Source organism: Chamaea fasciata, unplaced genomic scaffold (assembly GCF_029207755.1).
Source record: "Chamaea fasciata isolate MVZ Bird 193981 ecotype frontalis unplaced genomic scaffold, bChaFas1.0.hap1 SCAF_7, whole genome shotgun sequence".
NCBI lineage: Eukaryota > Metazoa > Chordata > Aves > Passeriformes > Sylviidae > Chamaea > Chamaea fasciata.
Window position 1 is genome coordinate 2525916 of NW_027094092.1, and position 18586 is coordinate 2544501.

Here is an 18586-nt window from a genome sequence, read left to right on the forward strand (position 1 = left end):
TCTTTGGCAATACCTATAAAAATTAAAAACTTGACAGGTTTTAGTATTCTACACCCACCTCTCCCTGTGAACTTTTTGGCAGCTTTGGGATCCTCTAGGGGAGGGCACCCAGCATGACCCCTCCTCATTCCCCACTTACCTGCTCTCCCACCCAGCGTGGCTCCCAGGGAGCCCCAAATGGTGGCCCAAATGACATCGGAGCCCTGAGTCTCCACCAGCCTTTTTTCCTCACTCCCAAAGAAGGCACAGAACAAGTCAAACTGCCCTGGACAGCAGCACAGCACTTTATTTCATCCCTTTCCACATGTACATCCCCCCCAGAAAGGGACTCTGCTGCAACAAGAAAGGGGGGCAGCCCCCAGAATGGTGGCAGTCCCTCCCCAACCCTGCAGTCACAGGCAAGAGGCAGAAAGAGGGAGTGGCAGAAGAGAGGACACAGGAATAAAAGGAAGAAGGGGTGCAGGATGAAATTCTAAAAAATAAAAACAACCAAAACCTGGGATGGGTAGCATGACAGAGAGGGATTAAAGAAGAACAGGCGCAGGGAGCAGGACACAAGGATCCTGTGAGAAACAACAGCACACGGGAGCACCACAGAGAATAAAATGGAATGTGAGTGAGGCACGGAAAAGGACAGAGAGAAAGACAGAGTGCCAAACACACAGCAAGGACAGAGGGATACAGAGACAAAGAGGGAAACTCACTCAAGACCACCTACCCTGGTTGGGCAGGGGGGAGCTGTCCTCTCTGAGGAGTGGGGACATTGCCCTTCCCTGGAACTGCTGCCTTGCGCAACTCTTGGGATGGGGCACAGCTCAGTTTGCAATTTGAGTTCACAGTGTTGGTCCAGGTGGCTGCAGCGTCAGCCAGGGGCAAAGTTTGGTGTCAGCAGCTCTGGACCAGGAGGATGGAGAGCACACGGAAGGGTGTGAAGGAAAGCCTCAGGCCCTGTGCCTCCAGCGGCAGGTGGCCCCACGCCACCAGATGCTCCAGGATGTCACAGCTGGGGGGCAGAGCACAGGGCTCCATCCCCATGCACCCCCAGCCCTTCTGCAGAGACTCACAGTATTGCCTCCTTAACGGGAGGAGCCAGGCGGTGGCTGTGCTGCCGTGGGCCTTGAACAGCCAAACCACCACAGCCTCAGGCGTGTCCTCGGCTTTTGGGGGAGTTCAGACAGATGAGCCAGGCACAGCCTCTCCAACACAAGTTGCTGCGCTCAGCCGACCCTGGCCACCCCTCGGTGTGGGTGAAAGAGCAAGCCCTGCCCATAAGAGCACCTTAGCCCCTCTGCCCTCCCCTCCTCTACCCCAGCACCTGCCTGCTTGACAGTCTCCAGTTTCTTTCAGCTTTGTATGCACCTGCAAGAGTAACATTCCTGTTCCTGTCCTCTCCTTAAGCCTCCCTTCCTGGGGGACATTTTGGTTAGCAACAGGAAAACTACCTGCTACAAATATGAATCTGATCTCACTAAAATTATGAACAGCGCAGGATTTCTCCCAGACCCAAGCTGCCACGACTTGGAACCCTGGCTGCCCTTGGAGTGCCAAACATCTCTTACAAACTGACATCAGGAACCTGGGGGGGGGAATTTAGTTTCCCATGGAAAAGGGCCACTATTCGTGCCCAAGGCCCTGTGCCTGCCACTGGGCTTCTGCCCGCTAAAATGACAAACGACGCAGGATTTCTCCCAGATCCAACCTGCCACAAGCTGGAGACCTAGCTGCCCTTGGAGTGCCAAACACCTCCTGCAAACTGACATCAGGAACCTGGGATGGTGAGTTTTGTTTCCCATGGGAAAGCGTCGTAGTTTCGACGGCCACGGCACTCAGAGTGCTTCTTTGAAACTTCAGAAGGCTTCAAGCTTCATCAATTTGTTATCTAGAAGTCTTTTGTACCTTTTCTGTGTAGCCTCCTATGGGCAGATCCTCGCAGCTGGCTCTTTCTTCCGTCTTCCTTCTGCAGTTCCAGCTGGCTCCTTCCCATCCCTAGCACAGCCACCTAACCCCATCTCACCCTTTCTGTCCCTTGTGTGCCCTCCTGTCCCTTCCTCCTCAGAGCACAGCCAGTGGACTCCAGCTGACTCTCTACCAGCTAACTCACTCTTTTATCACACCCATTGCTGCGAGGGCAAGGCTGTTCCCATTCTTGGATATTTAACACAGCTGCAATAGCTCAAGGGCAAGGTCGCCTTCAGCACCATCTCCTTCTGTCTCCTCACAATCTGTCTCCCCACAAGCTGGGACTTCAGAGAGAAGCATTTGTGAACTAGCAGGCGATTTTCAAAAAGTCTTAAACCATGTTCAAGTAAAGCAGCTATAAGTTCAGATGCTAAGCCAAAATGTTACCCAATGTCTCTTTTCCCAGAAAATTCAAATACTTGCCATGAAAGCTTTCTGAACATTACATAACTTCTTCCTTTGAGCAAGAAGATTTGCCCAGAAATAAAAAGGAAAGAACCGTCTTCTCCTTAAAAAGACATCCATCAGTTAAGTGAACTTCATAAAACATCCAGGACTTTATTCCTACCTCCTTCTCTATTCTCTGAATTTCAGTAAATTCAGAAATAACACCCTTTCATATATGCTTGTGCATCTTTCTTTTCCTTTCAGCAGTAGGATGCAAGTGGAGACTCTATCCTGGTTTAGTTAAGAAGCCAAAACACAATTAAAACACACACTTTTTTCTTCTAAGTTGTGAGTTGTCAGTGTGTAAAACGAACGTATTTTGCTTGTAGAATTCCCATAGATAATTTTTTGCGGTTGTTGTTAAGAAAATGCTCTCTTGCATAATATTACAGAGGGCCAAGATTGAAACCACCAATATTTACTTGAGCACAAATTCATGGGGGAGGGGGAGCCCTAAACAAAAACAAAACCCAGACAAGATTAGTTTTCAATGATGTAGCTGAAGACAAAGTAAGAAAATTAGTTTTGGGATTTACCTATTACTAGTGGAGACGGTTCTTACAGAAATCTAATCAGACTGAAACATTAGGAGAGCAGACATGCTACCCTTCAATTTGCTATATTACCAATCACAATTTTCAAGTTGTTTTTCTATACTAGTTTAGGCTTAGGGAATAGGATGGCAACCACTGTAATAATCACTGTGGGACACACAGGGTAGCAGGAAAATTTTTTGTCCTACTAATGGCAATGTCTCAGAAACATGTTCTAGAAGCAAATACTTTCCTTTGAGCCAATTTTATAGCTCATTGTGCAGTCTGCCACAGACCCCAGAGTTGTCTTTCTCCATGTTGACAGTCACAAAGAAATGGCTTCCTACTAAATTAGACAGTTTTGAAAGGGGGTACAGGGTTGTATGCATCTTGCAAGACAAGGATAAAAGACAGATTCCCAATTATGATATTTTGATTCAAAATTATATAGGAAATACCAGGAAAAAATAGCAATTCCCAGCATATGTAAGAAAAAGGGAAGTTAATTTTCATGAACATAAGAATTAACTTTTTCCCCCCTAGATAAGAATAATAAACACATGCAGTTTCACATACTCACTTATCAGCTGAAGAACAATATTTTACCTGGGCCCAGCTACACATCAATGTGAGATTGCAATTGTGATGAGTGACTTTGTATCACATTTTCAACCGTGCTCCTAATATACCGTCCAAGAGATAAATCCGCGTATTCTTCCTTTTACATGCTGTAGATGTAAGAAGAAAGCAGAGCAAGATTAAAAATCCCCTAAAAGAGGAAGTAATGGCTTAAAAGAAGGAATTCAAACCTATTTATTGGAATATGCCTTATTTTCTTTCTTCAGGGCAGATCCTCTCTTATTTTTTTCAAGGAGTTGGATTCTACTGGCTACATACAAGTAAGAGCTAATGTTAGAGCACACAAAGGAGTAATGCTATTTGCATGTAACAGAGCAGGGGGTGAGGGACAGGGGGGTAGGAACAGAAATAGGTTTTAAAGGAAATTTTTTTGGAAGAAAAGTGAAAAAAATTGTTTATTTAATAAGTAGGGTGTACTTAGGCAAATGGGGAAAAAGAGAATAATGTTAGATAATTCTTTTGGTTGTGGAGAAAAAAATCGGTAGATGCTGAGTTTTTTGCAGGTGTGGTTTGAAGTTTTTTTTTTAATTTGGGGTGTGGCGTGGGCCTGTTTGGGCCATGGTGTGGGGTTTTTGGGTGGTAGTTTGGTTTTTTGGATTGCAGTGAAGCTGAATAATTTTAGAAGAAGAAGTTACACTTTTGGCAAAATTTTTTTCTTTTAGCTAATAAATGAGAGGTTATGTAAAAAAGGTAAACAAAGGGTTTGTTTTTGTTTGCTTTTGTTTGTTTGTTTGTGTTAGACAATAGAGGTGAGAGAGAATTTGGGGGATTATGTGAGTATTGTTTAGAAATGGTGTTTTGAAAGATTTTTTTTTAATTTTAAAATTATAGAATTTATGTTTGGTCATAAAGTAGAGGATTAGGGATATCGTATTATAATATCATTTTAGGACTTTTAAAAATTTTATATCATCGGCTTGTTGCTCAAATTAATATATTTTAATTGCATATATACATTTTTATACAGATATACAGTTATATATATAGTGGTAGTAATATTTATTAAATAGTGGCATTTATATATGGTTTTTATTCAATATTAGCTTTTTTGTGGTATTTAGGGTGTTGTTTTATTTTTTTATATTATTTACTATGTGTAATTTGGTTTCTGAGTAAAGATAACTTTATGGATGGGTTTGTCTTTATTTGAGGTAGAATTAATTCAAATAGTTTTCTTTAATAGTCTTTTGATATGTATTATTGGGATTTAATTTTTGTTTATTGTTCTGGTGGTTTTACGTTCGCCAAATTTTGTTTGGCAACTGGGAGATAGGATTTTGGGAGAAAAAGGTAGAACAGGCCCCAGCTTAAGATAAACAGATAGATTTTATTAATACACATTAAGAGAAGCAAAGTAAAGAAAAAAACCACGATTGAATTTTTAAACTAACCCTTTCTCCCACTACAAAGTGTTCATTTTTTACGAACAATGTAAAGAGGCAAAGCTCAGAACTCCCGGTCAGTACTTCTTATAAAATAGTTATTCCTTCAGTTTTTGAGAGAGAGAAGACTCTCCTGTTGTTTGGTAACTTTTTACAAGAGGAACAGTCTGCTTGTGGCTTTCAGCTCACACAAATGCAGCCTGCCCAGGAAACTTCTGCAGTTGTGGAACTTCCCGTATCATGTAACCTTTCCTGTGACTACATGTATGGGTTGTAGACTCACATATATGTTGGGGTGGCATTTTTAAAGATAAACAACTTCAAAGGCAAAGGATTTTTCAACTCAGGGAGCACAGACGTTTTATACTTCTTCACTGGCAGAGGGCTTCTTCTCATTTCTCTCTGTTCAACTTCTCATTTCTCTCTGTTCAACTTCTCATAAGATCGCGGCTATTAATTTAATATTCATTCAGTCTATCACAGATATTTTTTCTCAAATCTAGAAATTATCTCCCCAATTTATATTGTTCATGATTTAAAGGATTATTCGTCTTATAGATGAATCAAAATTGGGAGGCTCACTGGTTAGATAATTTCCCTCTAAATCATCTAAATCACCTGGCTGGCTCTCTAGATCCAGGGCTTCATACCTATTCTGAAGTGGCACCTGGCTAGGGGATGGGGGTCGGGGGGAGTTTTTATTATTAACTCCCCGAGCAGGGACCCATTTCCACTCCCCTTCATCTACCAGGTGCCCTTCTATTGCCTGGGAGTGGGAGGCATACGAGCCCTCTGAATCTTGATGGACCCTCCTTAAAGGTGGAGGGTCTGAACTCCACCAGTCCATTTCCCTTTCACTTTCCCTGATACTCCTTAATCTTTCAACTTCCTCCCTAAGTTCGGCCACCAGTGAAAGGACATAATTCACTTGCTCACACCTCAGGCATGCCTCCTTCTCAACATCCCCTGAAACAACCGATAAGCACAAACACTCTGGCCAGGAATGGGTCTGTACAGACGCATCCTTTTTTGGGGGGGGCTCCACTTGGCCACATACACTTGTACCAACCACAGTTTTCGACCTTGTTGAAACCATTACTAACAGAAACCCCAAGACCAGCTAGCCAGTAGAAACACCTCAAACAACGCACAGCACAGCACACCTTACCAGCAAGAGAACTAGCAACCCTGCCTGCTTGCCCTGCCTGTGCGAACTGCTGAGCAAACTGCCGTGGTCACACCCCAGAAGCCTGCCACGCCCCTGTTTGCCCGCTCCTGTTTGCCATCTTCTTGATGGTATAGTGGTTAATCTGGTCTTGCCTGCTTATCTCCTGACCACGAAATTATCTATGTCACCTGCTTTTTTTATATTGTGGTTCTTCACTATTCCTTAGTCAGCCAGCACTTATTAATTTCATTTGCAGAATAGGGTCTTATTACATCCTCACCATATGGAGTTGTTGTCTGCACTCAAAATATGTCCCCTGTTTTTGATATACTACAGCCTCCCACTCAGCTTCTAGCAGTTTGTGAGTGTTGAGGAGCACCCATTCAACTCCACAACAAAGCGTTAAAATTGGTACTTGCCCTCAATTTGTGTTTGAACTCTTCCCTTTCTCTCCACAAATTTTGCAACATGCCCGCCGTTTGGAGGAGCTACACTGCCGGAGCTGGCCACAGTTTTCTCACGGACATTGTACCCAACTTGAGTGTCTTGCCCTAGGGTGCTTTAAGCAGGGTAGGTGACCAGGAATAAATCCGGGAGATGTCTCAGCAGGGAGAGCTGATGGTGTTTCTTTTTGTAGGTCACAGGCAAAAGCAAAACCTCTAGGATTGCCTATGGCCCTGGTGTTTGTTAATTTATATAACCCTAATCCACTCAAGTGGGGACGAAATAAGTTACCATCCCAAAGGTTGTGTCGGAGTTTGGAACACCCCTGACCTTTGGGAATACAAAGGAACTAAATACAAAAGCCCACAGGGAACTCCCTCCCAATCAGGATTGATGTGTGGTTGCCCGTTGTTTACTTGCCACACTGAGCACATGCATTTTGTTTAAGAGTCATTCTTAGTCCTTCTGCGGAGGTGACGATTTTCCACTTGTCAGGTTCTTCTACTGGTCCATTTATCCCGCTAGCATGAGTCCAGCCTTGCTCTGTGGTTCATACAGCCAGTTCGGTGGTGAGCAGAACCTGAAAGGGACCTTCCCATTGGGGGGTTAAAGGTTGGCCTTTCCATCATTTAACCATTACCCAATTTCCAGGATTAACGTTATGAATTTTGAAACCTAAGGTAGTAGTCTGAGGGATTCTTCCCTCTTCCTCGCAGTTCCTTTAGGGTTTGTGCTATAGACAGGACATAATTCTTGACCCTATCCTCTCCTTCTTCATAAGTGGCAATACTATTCTGAGAAATCAGAAAAGGTAACCCAAAAATCATTTCATAAGGTGAAATCCCTAAACGTGATCTAGGTTGAGTTCTAATTCTTAACAAAGCTAGGGGTAGGCACTTTACCCATGGCATTTGGGGTTCAATCATCAGCTTAGAGTTCTCTTAAGAATTTGATTCATCCTTTCAACCCGTCTCGAACTTTGTGGGTGCCATGGAGTGTGTAATTCCCATTCTGTACTCAGAGCTTGGACCACCTGCCGTAATATTTTTGATGTGAAATGGGTTCCTCAATCTGAGTGGCTGTTGTCCACAATTCCATACCAGGGAATAATTAGTTCCAGAAGAGTTTTGCATACAACATGGGCAGTAGCTTTAATAGTTGGTACTGCCTCTACCCAATGGGTTAAGTGATCTACTACTACTAGCGAAAATTTCCACCATTGCACTTGGGGGAGTTCAGTAAAATCTACTTGAATACTTCGAAAGGGTTGTAAGGCTAATTCTTGCCCTCCTTGGTGTGCTTTCCTCATGACTTTTCCATTCACTTTTTGACATATCACACACTTTTCAGTTATCTGTTTAACTATTCCAAAAATTCCCATGCAAGCCCAATTTCTCAGGAACAGATCACTCAGGGCTTGGGTACCCCAATGAGTCTTGTTATGCCTGCTTTCTAATGTTTTCCTGGCCAGTGGTTTGTTTCACAACTGTCTCCGATAGGTAACACCCACTTCCTTTTATTGTCTTTTTTTGCTCCTATTTTGAGGAATTTCTTTTCCTCTGTTTCACCGAATACTGGCATATCTTGAATTTCTTCTGTGGGGGTTAGGACTATCTCTTCCCCTGGCTTGGCTGCATTTTTAGCCTCCAAGTCTGCTGAGATGTTTCCTTTTATTTCAAAAGTAATCCCTTTCTGATGTCCCCGAACATGCACATCAGCGACTTCCTCTGGCAATTTTAACACTTCTAGTGCTTCCGAGATGAGCCTTCATTAATTAATCCTTTCCCTTTTGAATTTAAAGTCCACTTTCCTCCTAGATTTTCCCCAAAGTATGCACCACTCTGAAGGCATAGAGTCAGTGTACACAGGCCCCCTCTCTTGTGTTAATATTTCAAGGGGTCATTTCAAAGTGTACAACTCACATATTTGGGCTGACCAGCTGGGGGGGTAACCTTTTCTTTTCTATGGTTACTAATTTCTCATCTATAATAGCATACCCTGGCATTTGCTGCCCCTGAATTACCCTTGAAGACCTATTGATGTATAATCTCCTCCCCCTGAAGGGGTTGGTCTGTCACATCTTCTCTCACTTTGGTCTGATAGTTTATGATTTCTAAGCAATCATGCACTAGTTCTTCTACTGGTTCTCCGTACAAAAACTGGGCAGGATTGAGGTGTTTATCTGTAATTAGTTCCAGATCATCTTTGTCTATTAGAATTGCTTCATATTTTAGCACTTGAGAATCAGTGAGCCATTTCTCAGCTTTCTGATTCAAAATATTTCTAACTGCATGGGGGGTGTGCACTTTAATCAGAGGTGGCTGATACCATTTTGCATTTACACGTTTGTAAATTCACAGACGAGGAATAAAAGGCGAAATAGTGCCTTTAACCCACAGTCACACAGGAAACCAGTGCCAGCCCACCTTCCTTCCAGCCTGAGGATGTCTGGTGCTGTGCATCCTGTGTCTGCTGTGACGCAGAAGCTGTGCTCTAGTCACTAAGCCTGCTCACCATGAAAAAGTTCCTTTTTCTGAAGGCCGAGTGTCATTGGCACAGCCCAGCAGTCTATACGCTCCTCGTTGCACTCTGGAATTCCTTTTCTAAATCATTCCCTGATGTTTGGCTGTTCTCTGGAAGATGCTTTTAAACAGGACAACAGCTCTCTCAGTGTAATGAACACAATGGGTGTTCTGTAGAAACAGCTGTGGATTACTTTTCAAGTTTGTGGTTTCTTGGAGGGTTGTTTTTTTTGTGTGTGTGTGTGTGTGTTTGTTTGTTTGCTATAAGACAAATGCAGCTGTCATTAAATAAACAAAAAATACAATCTATACCTGTATTTCACACTAGAAGTCTTTTGGGTTTTTTTTAAATTACTAAACATTTTTAACATTATTTTTGAAACAAAAATACCTGTAGTTTATCTGTGGCTCACAAACCCAGGACTGAGCAGTGCCATGTCCTCACCTGCACAATTATACTCATCTCAGCCACCTTTTCCTGGAGGTGGAGGACAGGATGAAAAAGATTCTTCTGTAGTCAATGGAAGTAACCTGAAATATTGGGGAAAATGCTTCACAAGTAGGTGCTGAAAGAGACCTAATGAGAAAAACACCAAAGATTGACATGCAAAACCTTTAAAAGTAGCATGTGATACAGAACAGTTCACCTAGGAACATTCCTTTGGTCACACAAACAGTGATATGCTCCAAAAATAGTGAGAAGTGGCAACTTTAAGCTGATAAAAGTGAATATTTGGCTGCAGCTAACGTACTGGCAGGATCGACAGTGGTCTGTACAGCTACATGCATAAGAAATGTGGAAGTTCCATGGAAATACTCTAGAAGTTCAACGAATAGGAGTAGCCTTGATGTGATGTACAGAGTTCTGTGTTAAATATAAAGCATGGTTGTGGGCGTGTATATTCCTACACTCTATAGTATAATAAACCGCTCCTGTTAACACTTATATCTAATTTCCCTGGAAGCATGTGACTTCTGTATTGCTTACTAGAAGGCTTTCTGGAGCAGGCTCCAGAGTTGTGAAGGTTGTCAAACTGTGTTTTGGACAGGAAGGATTTCTGATTTGATTTCCATGGCATTAAAGCAGAAAATGTAGTTTCAATAGGAAGAGAACCTGTCAGAAATGGGCTATTATTTTTTTAACTTAACCTTAGACTTTAAGACTAATTGGGGCAGGGGGGGGTGGGGGGGTGCACATGCGTGGTATTTAGTCATCATGTAATTTCTATTAATGAAGTCTTCACATATTCTTTATTGGGCATTAAGATTACTGGGGTATGTAAGCCTTAAGTTATGTAAAATGAATGAAATTTGTAACAGATGGGAATAATGTAATTTTAATACACACTAATGGCTGTGTTGACCTGGGACTGGTGGCTTTTAGGTCTATTTAAAAAGCTGCTAAAAGTTTTCAGCTTTTTGTTTGGTGTGAAGCTTGTAAATGATCTGGGATCCATCACCCCAAGCAAAGAGTTGCTTTTCTTTAGGATTGTAATGTACGGTGGAGTGGCTACCCTGGCGTTTGGGGAAATGCAGTCCTGGGTTTGTGTAAGCATTTAGAGCATCCAAAACATCATAGACACACTGGATGCGGGAGGAGCCTCCAGAAGGAGAGTTGTAGACCACGTGGAGGGTGTTGCAGGCCATGAAAGCTGCCTCAGCATCCTTGCTGCTGCAGGGTGTGTCCCAGCTGTGCTCCACGGCCATGGCAACAGGGTTGATTTTGGTGATGACAATGTTTCCCTCGGTCTCTGGTTCTGCATGGAGGGCCCACAGCCCCTGCTCATCAACAGCCAGGTCTATTTTTGTCTGTGGAGAGAGCTGGTAGGCAGGAATCCTTCCAGCCCCTGGCAGCAGCATCTGGTCAGCTATGTTTCTTCTCTGGATATTGAATTTAATGATCTCATTTAAGGAGCCGTGTCTGTGGTAGAAGAGGAAACCCTGGTAGATGACATGGCCAGTTCCTTCCCAGGGCAATGGCAAGGGGACTCTGCGAGCCTTCAGCGTCTGATTGTTTTCCATGAAAGTCATGATATTTGCAAATTCCAAAATCACATTATTTACAGAGCCACTTAGTAAATAAATCTTCGCGTGCTTTTTACCAGGATCTTTCATCCAAGAGCCGTGCTTTCCTCCTGTCTTCTTAACTACCTTTAGGGACCTAATACCTGCAAGCCTGTGGTCACAACCTGCAAGGAAATACATAAAGACAAAGAAAAAGGAAATTAGAACATCTGTAAATTTTCTAGTTTCCTTTCTTTGAATTACTTAGTTTCCTTTTAATTCATCTCTAAGGATGAATATATCAGTAAAAGTGTCAGCAGTGTTGCTATGGCAAGTAGTGCTGAAAATAGTTTTATGAGATACATTCCTGCTAAGAAAACTGTGGTATCTTCATCTACCTGTAGAGTGTTGGGTTCTGTTCTGTAACACCAGTGTTACGCAAAGCATTTGGATATTTGTGTGTCTGAGAGGAGACCAAGTGCACAGTTAGTGATTTTGTGATTATTCTTGACTTACCTTTTACAGGGCTGTAATTTTTACTTCAGAGAACTGACTTCTGGTATAGATCAGTGCAGTAAAGTAAACAGATTTATTTCTTGTTGGAGGCATTCAAATTAAAATCCATCATCATCCACAGGTATAGTATTTTTGTCTCAGGACTGGTCTTATCCTCAGGTAGCCTCTTTTTTTATACACTTATAGTTTAAATAGAAATAAAAATAGATCAGAATAACAGAAAGCCCAGTATTTTGGCTATCGTCCCGTTCCCCTTTGCAACACCTACACACGAGGGAACGAGAACAAAATATAGATCACACAGCCAGGGGTGTGCAGGCACTGAGGCGGCCTCTGAAGGAGCTGGTGTGATGCCTGTGCTGCCACCTCCTCTGCCAGGAGTGTGGCTGGCAGAACCAGTCTGCACTTTACTTCACTGGAGGGTTAAAATCGGCGTCAACAGAGAGCGAGTCACTGCTCTGGCTTCTTCACGTTTTGTGTGCACTCTGCAGGGATGTTTCAGACCAGAAAGCACCAAGACTGTGAGGACTCAGGCATTTAGACTCTGAGATCTTTATCAAGCAGCATCCTTTCCAGGAAAGAAACTATTGCAAAGCATATCAACAAGCTTGTTTACCAAAGGCGCTCATAAATTGCAAGGCACAGCGTTTGAAGTTTAAAGAATTGTTTTCAGTGGAGCGCAGCCATTTCAGTAAACAGGACAAACAAAGCTCTAAGGCAGGAAGTTCTGGCAGCAGATAAAGTGGAGAAAGCAAAACCAACCCCCCTATTTGGCCTGATATGAACCTATTTAAGTCAGTGGCAAGATTCCAGTTGCCTGTAGAAAGCAATCTTTATGTTGTTTGTGTGTGCTGATACCCTCTAATCAAAGCTTTTGGATAATACAGCTGGAGTGTGGATTTTTTTTTTTCCAGGAGTCCTCGCTCTGGAAATGCCCTTCCTGAGGAAGCCACAACAGCTTTCTCAGATCTAATATTTATTGATTAGATAGATTTAAAAAAAAAAATAAATTAAGCTGCTGAATAAAAAATTCTAGGCAGCCCTAGCAGTGTCTTCCTCTGTAGGGGAAATAACCAGATTTTTGTCTGACTGTTACTTTTTGCATGAACTGGACCCAAACCCAGTAACAAAGCTGGACTTAAAAAACTTCTTTTCTGCTAGATTTTTGAAGTGACTCAGCAAAAATAATCATAGGGTCTGGTTAAGGCATGACAGCATAGAAGCAGAGCTACTATTTTCTAGAGTTGAGGATGTTCCTACTTTTTTTAAGTGCCATAAAATCTTCACAGGGAACACTTTTGCCATCAAAATAAGTGGGTAAAGCATCTGACTAATACTGACAGTAGAGAACAAACTGAAAATAAAGTTACTATGAACTGCTACAATAAAGTTAAAAATAATAATTTTCAGCAAAGGAAAATGGAAAGTAATTTTCTCCCCACTGAAACTCTCAGAAAGATACAATTTTGAAAGTGTCCTAACCACAGCCAATTTAAAAATCCCCAATTTTTTTTTCCTCTGAAAAAAATGCCTAATGTTCGAAAGTTCCCTAAATGGAAAACAGAACTATTGATATTCAGAAAACTGAGTTGTGGAGTATGAGAAGAGCTCAGAAGCAGAATAGGTGATTTCTTCACCTAACAGTAAGCATCTGCCTTAATACTGATTTGCTTGAAAAGTTCAAGGAAGAAATTGAAAACTTATGTGTAAAATTAAGTCAGCCTAACTCTACTGCAGTTGGTGAAATTGTATAATTGATAATTCCAAAGTTCTTTCACTGACTTTTAAAAAATTACAGTTTGTATTTATTATTATTTACTCTTAATTTCTTACTACTATGAAAAGTAAACAGACTACTTTAAATATGGCTATAATACATAATTTACATCCATGTCACAACTTTTTAAGGTGAAGATAATTATAAAATGTCATTTGTTTTTAAAAAATCATAGATTGTGCATATATTCTTTGTGCTGGGTACCATAACACCTAATTTTCAAATCAGAACTAAGCTTTGCTTATGGCAAAGCCAGTGTGCTCTCTTCTTAAAGTAAAAATAGGGGGCAAGAAGAGGAAGGATGACAGAGCAGGACAGTAAAGCACATAGAAATTGTAGAAGAGAATTAAGTATTTTTATTGCGTCATGAATTTACGTCATGAATTTACTTTTGAGTGGAGGTTTTGACCCTGCCTGGTCCAGAAAACAAAGACCGCCGTTAATTCCTTAGTATAGCTGCAGTACTCAGAAATGTATTTTTCTGGGACTTTGCAAGAGCACACCTTCAGAGGATTTTACCTTATTTTATAACGATAAGTAACTTCCAAAGAATTAATTTGATACGCAGTAGAATTTCTGCAAAGTAAATGTTTGGACTGTATTTTCCTCCCTCCCTCTTCCATACCTTTTTTGCATATACATGGGTTTTATAAGTCTAGTATTTACACAGCCCAAACCCCCTTGCAGTAACCTGTGGTATTCACACAGCTAATGAAAATCCGTTATCCCTGTATCAGCATGCACATGTGGGATTGTTCACGCCAAAGTTCTGAAAAACAAACGGTTCTTACTTGCGTTAAGCATGACTTGAAGTCGCCTTTTTTCTTCTGCCTTTTCCAGCAGCTGCTCTTTCAGCAGGTCCTCGTGCACTTCCATGCATGCGTTGGAATCCACGACAGATCTAAAATAGTCAATGTCCCTCTGCGCGTGCTCAATCCTCGTTAGCAAATTCTCGACTTCCCTCTTAACCTCAGCCTTGTCAGTGTTCAGCCCTGCCAGGCGAGACAGCACCATCCTGGAAAACTCTCGGAATTCGTCCACATATTCCAGCACGTCTTGGTTGCATTTCTCCAGCCTCTTCTTGAGTCAGAACACAGGAAGAAAACACATGGATAGATGTGGATATTCTGTGTACGTCACAATCTCTGTCATGATTGCTTTAAGAAACGGTTGCAGCGGCCCTCTTGTTAGAGGGTAGAAATGAGCCAACACACAGACTCCTTGTTTATCACAGCATGAAAAGAGCCCTGGCTTATTCCTCTTTCCAGCTCAGCCATCCTGACTCCAACCATTCACTGACTCTGGATACAGCAAACTCCTGCTGGAGGTTTCCCCTGCAGCCTCTGACTACTGATTATTTCGTGCTAAACTCTGTCTGCAAAGATTAGTGTGCAGACTCTGGCTTCAGGCTTTTACCTGGCTAGACTGTGACTGCAGGTTCCAACAAAAGGCTCTAACTGCAAGCCCAGACTGGCCTCACAGCAGTGATTCTCACTCCCCAGGGTCCTTCTACATGATCCTCTCATTTCCTCTTCCTCAAGGTTCCTCCTCCTTCATGATTCGCCTCCCCAGTTAACCCACTCCCTTTTATCACCTTTATCTTTATTGGATATATTTGTGACTCATCAGGGGTGAGGCTGCATTGGGTAATTAATCCAGCAGTTATTTATCGGGGCAAGGTCATCTGTATTCCCTTCTCCTACAAAAAACTGTGCTGTTCCCTCCTTCCCAGTGCCTGTGCACCCATCTATTCCAACCCGGGGGCTCTTGCTGGGTATCTGTATGAGGGGAACATCTCAGACTGGCATAAAATCCCAAAGTCTGGACAAAAATCCACATTTTTCAACTTGACACGATTACTGACAGCCAGATAGTATGTTTTGCTCTCTAAAGAAAGAAAAGTGCTGTGATGGGAGCAGCCAGAGATAGTAGAGGGCTCATGTTCTCAGATGATTTGTTTTCCATGAACTTTCTGGAACCCCTCGTGTAGGACCACTGGTGAAGCCGTCTCAAAGGGTTTTCTGCAGGAAATCTATAGCCATGAACAATTCACTTGAATACACCTCTTCTGACTGAGGCAGCATCCAGTGTGGCTGTTTTTTTGCCCATTTAAAGGTGAAAATGAAAATACTGAAATGCTATATTTGAGGAAGTTCCGTGTTGTTTCTTTTAAATTTTTTCCCCTCATATTATTGGCTGTATTAAAAAAAAAAAAACCAAACCAAAAAAAAAAAAAAAAAAAAACAAACCCAAAAAAACCCCAAAAAACCAACACAAAACAACCACAAAAAACCAAAGAAAGCCAAAAAACTATTTCTTTACACCTAAATTCAAATTATTCAATGTTTTCAAAGGTAAGTAATATAGTTTCTCTGTTGCAACACAACTGCTTCATAGGTGTCCTGTAAATAGCCCAGCTGCCACTTTGGGAAGATGAGGAATTTGAGCAGATCTTTGGTTGGTTTGCTGTGTGAGCTGTGGTTTCTATATGTTACCTCCTCACTCCCCTATCAGTCCCCAGGAAGTTGCTTTATTACTTTCTACAAAACTTTTATTTTAAATGTTTTCAAGTGCTGTCTTCAGCATCTGCCTCACTCTTTGTCATGTTACTTTTGTGCCCCTTGCACCAAATGCCACAGGTCACCTCAGTTTTAATGCGTACCAAAGGAGTGGAAATTGCCAGGTGAACTTACTCCTAGAGTGGCAGAGAAAATGTAAATCTCTGTCTACATAATGGGAAGAGAATAGCAGGTTAATCCTTCTGTTCCTTCTGTGTTGAGAAGATAAGACTAATGAGGGCGTTGTACAAAAAGGGATGTGAAATCAGGCAAGTTAGAGCTTCTCTATAAGTCTGCCAATGCAAGCCAGGGGCCAGGGACATGTCAATAATTTAAAATACACAATATATGATTATAGCACACTAATACTGAAGAGGTATTTTGCAGTACTGGTAGCTTTTAACAGTAGGAAGAGAAGCAAGAACTGGTGCATTTATATAAGTAATTGAAAGGAATTCAAGGAATTGAAAGGCCTGCATTTCAGTCTCCCAGATATTAAGGGTTTATTTAAAGTGCAGGCACACTGCTCTTTTGCATGAATGTGTTTTAAACTACCCTTCCAGGTAGGGATATCTGCCTAGATAGGAAAAATACCTGATAAATTTCCATCTCCTTGCTAATAAATAATTGACAGCACTCCTACTGGTGACAACATGTTTATACTGCTCCCTAGGATGCTCTATGACAGTACTATATAAACATTTGCATTTTTAGCTAAATCCACTGACGTCATTAAAAAAACCCCATACAAATGATAACAGAATAAAAACATAACATTATGAAATGATATCCTGCAAAAAATTATGTGGTAAGTCGGGATCATTACAGTTAAAATTTTTAGCAATGATTTTACTCATTCATTGGAAAAAGCTGAAAATTTACCCTCCTGATTTGGTATATCATACCGACTGTCCTGGGCTCAGAACATCCACATATTTTCAAACCTCTTTTGCTGCAGAAGGATACATCAGGCACATACCTCCAGAGACAGAAAACGCTGGTCAATGTAGCTCAGCAGGGCTGCATCCTGCATCATGTACTGTGCTGCTCCCATGATGCTCATGAGGGATGGAATCAGCAAAAAATGGACTTGTAAGGCTACCATTGTACCAGAAAATTTTCGAAGAAAGTAGTGAATCAGTTCTGTGGGCAATCCCAAACGCCACCAGTCCAAGGTCAAATGCAATTTGCCTTGATCTGAAGTGCAAAAATAATACTAAAAATCAGAAAAAAAGTTAAAAGTACTGTGGCTGAAAAGATTAAAAGGACTTAAAATGGCTGTTGCATTTTATCATTAAGGAAGGAACATTGTGGCAGAGGGACTGGATGTGTTTATTTCTAGGAGCCAGATGACTACTTCTCAGTTTGCGATCCTTTGATCAATCCCAGATGTTCAGCACTGAGTCACATCGAGCCTGTAGGCCAAATTTTATTAAATACAAATAAAAGCAATTTATTTTCTCCTCCTTTCTCCACCCATCTTCTTTCCCATGTGTAGTAGTTTGAAGGCAAAACAAATGAGAGGCTCCAAGTCAGAGATACAATTTAATAGGAAAAAAGAAAAAAGGAAAGAAAGTAAAATAAAATCGATGCAATAATACAAAAGACCACTGACAGAGTCAGAATACAACCTGAGCGTAGTGATGGAAGCAGTCCAGATGAGGTGGTCTTCCTGAAGCAGTGATCCTGTAGAAAGGTCTGGTAGCTCGGGTCCTCTGGGAATCCAGTGGGTAAGCGCCCCTCTGGTGTTCAGAGTCTCAGCTTATATCCAGGCTGGAATGCTTGGTTTCTCCCTCTGGGCGGAGCATCCCACAATGGGATGGTGAGTCATGTGATAAGGCCTGATGGGCCCATTAACAGGAGGTAGTCCAGGAGGGGGTTATCTGTGAGCTGTGTAGCAAAGGTGCTGATGGCCCATTAACAGAAGATAAGCCAGAGTGGAGGAGGCAGGGAGCACTGCCTCACCTGGTTTCAACAGTTCATGAAGATGGTGATAGAATATACTTCAACCCAGGACATTATCCACCCCTTATTCTATTACCATCTACATCATCCCAAATCAATACCTTCCTTAAACTACACACACACACACATATATATATAATGAAATCCTACACACAGTTCTCACTTAAAATAAGGTCTCCTTGTGGTACACAGTGGGTGTCCCCATCCTTTTGCATCACCCACCAAGTGTAACCAGGTCCTTGTGCAAAGACAACCCCATGGATGGGTTTGCCCTTGCCCGAGGTGGGATTAATCCAAACAGTCTTTCCTAACATACCTCTCATGTGTACCACAGGGACCCTATCTCCATCCACTGTATGCAAGGATTCAGACTGGGCAGGACCAGCTCGATTGATGGACCCTCGGGTATTGACCATCCAGGTGGCCTTCGCTAAGTTCTGTTCCCAATTTTTGAAGGTCCCTCCACCAAGGGCCTTAAGGGTAGTTTTAAGCAGTCCATTGCAGCGTTCCACCTTCCCAGCAGCTGGTGCATGGTATGGGATATGGTATATCCATTCGATTCCGTGTTCTCTGGCCCAAGTGCTTATGAGGCCATTCTTGAAATGAGTCCCGTTGTCTGACTCAATTCTCTCAGGGGTGCCATGTCTCCACAGGACCTGCTTTTCCAGGCCC

General features: G+C 42.1%; 1 protein-coding gene across 1 annotated transcript; it reads right to left on the bottom strand.

Annotated features, from left to right (window-relative positions):
* Nucleotides 1-9344: 9344 nt before the first annotated feature.
* On the bottom strand, nt 9345-17183 carry OLFML1 (olfactomedin like 1). The gene is made up of 3 exons (XM_066186817.1): nt 16929-17183; nt 14183-14471; nt 9345-11283 (listed from the first exon to the last, which is right to left on the bottom strand). Exons 1-3 carry the CDS (start codon nt 17052-17054, stop codon nt 10496-10498), a joined length of 1203 nt encoding a protein of 400 aa, XP_066042914.1. The 5' UTR covers nt 17055-17183; the 3' UTR covers nt 9345-10495.
* Between the last annotated feature and the right edge of the window lie 1403 nt (nt 17184-18586).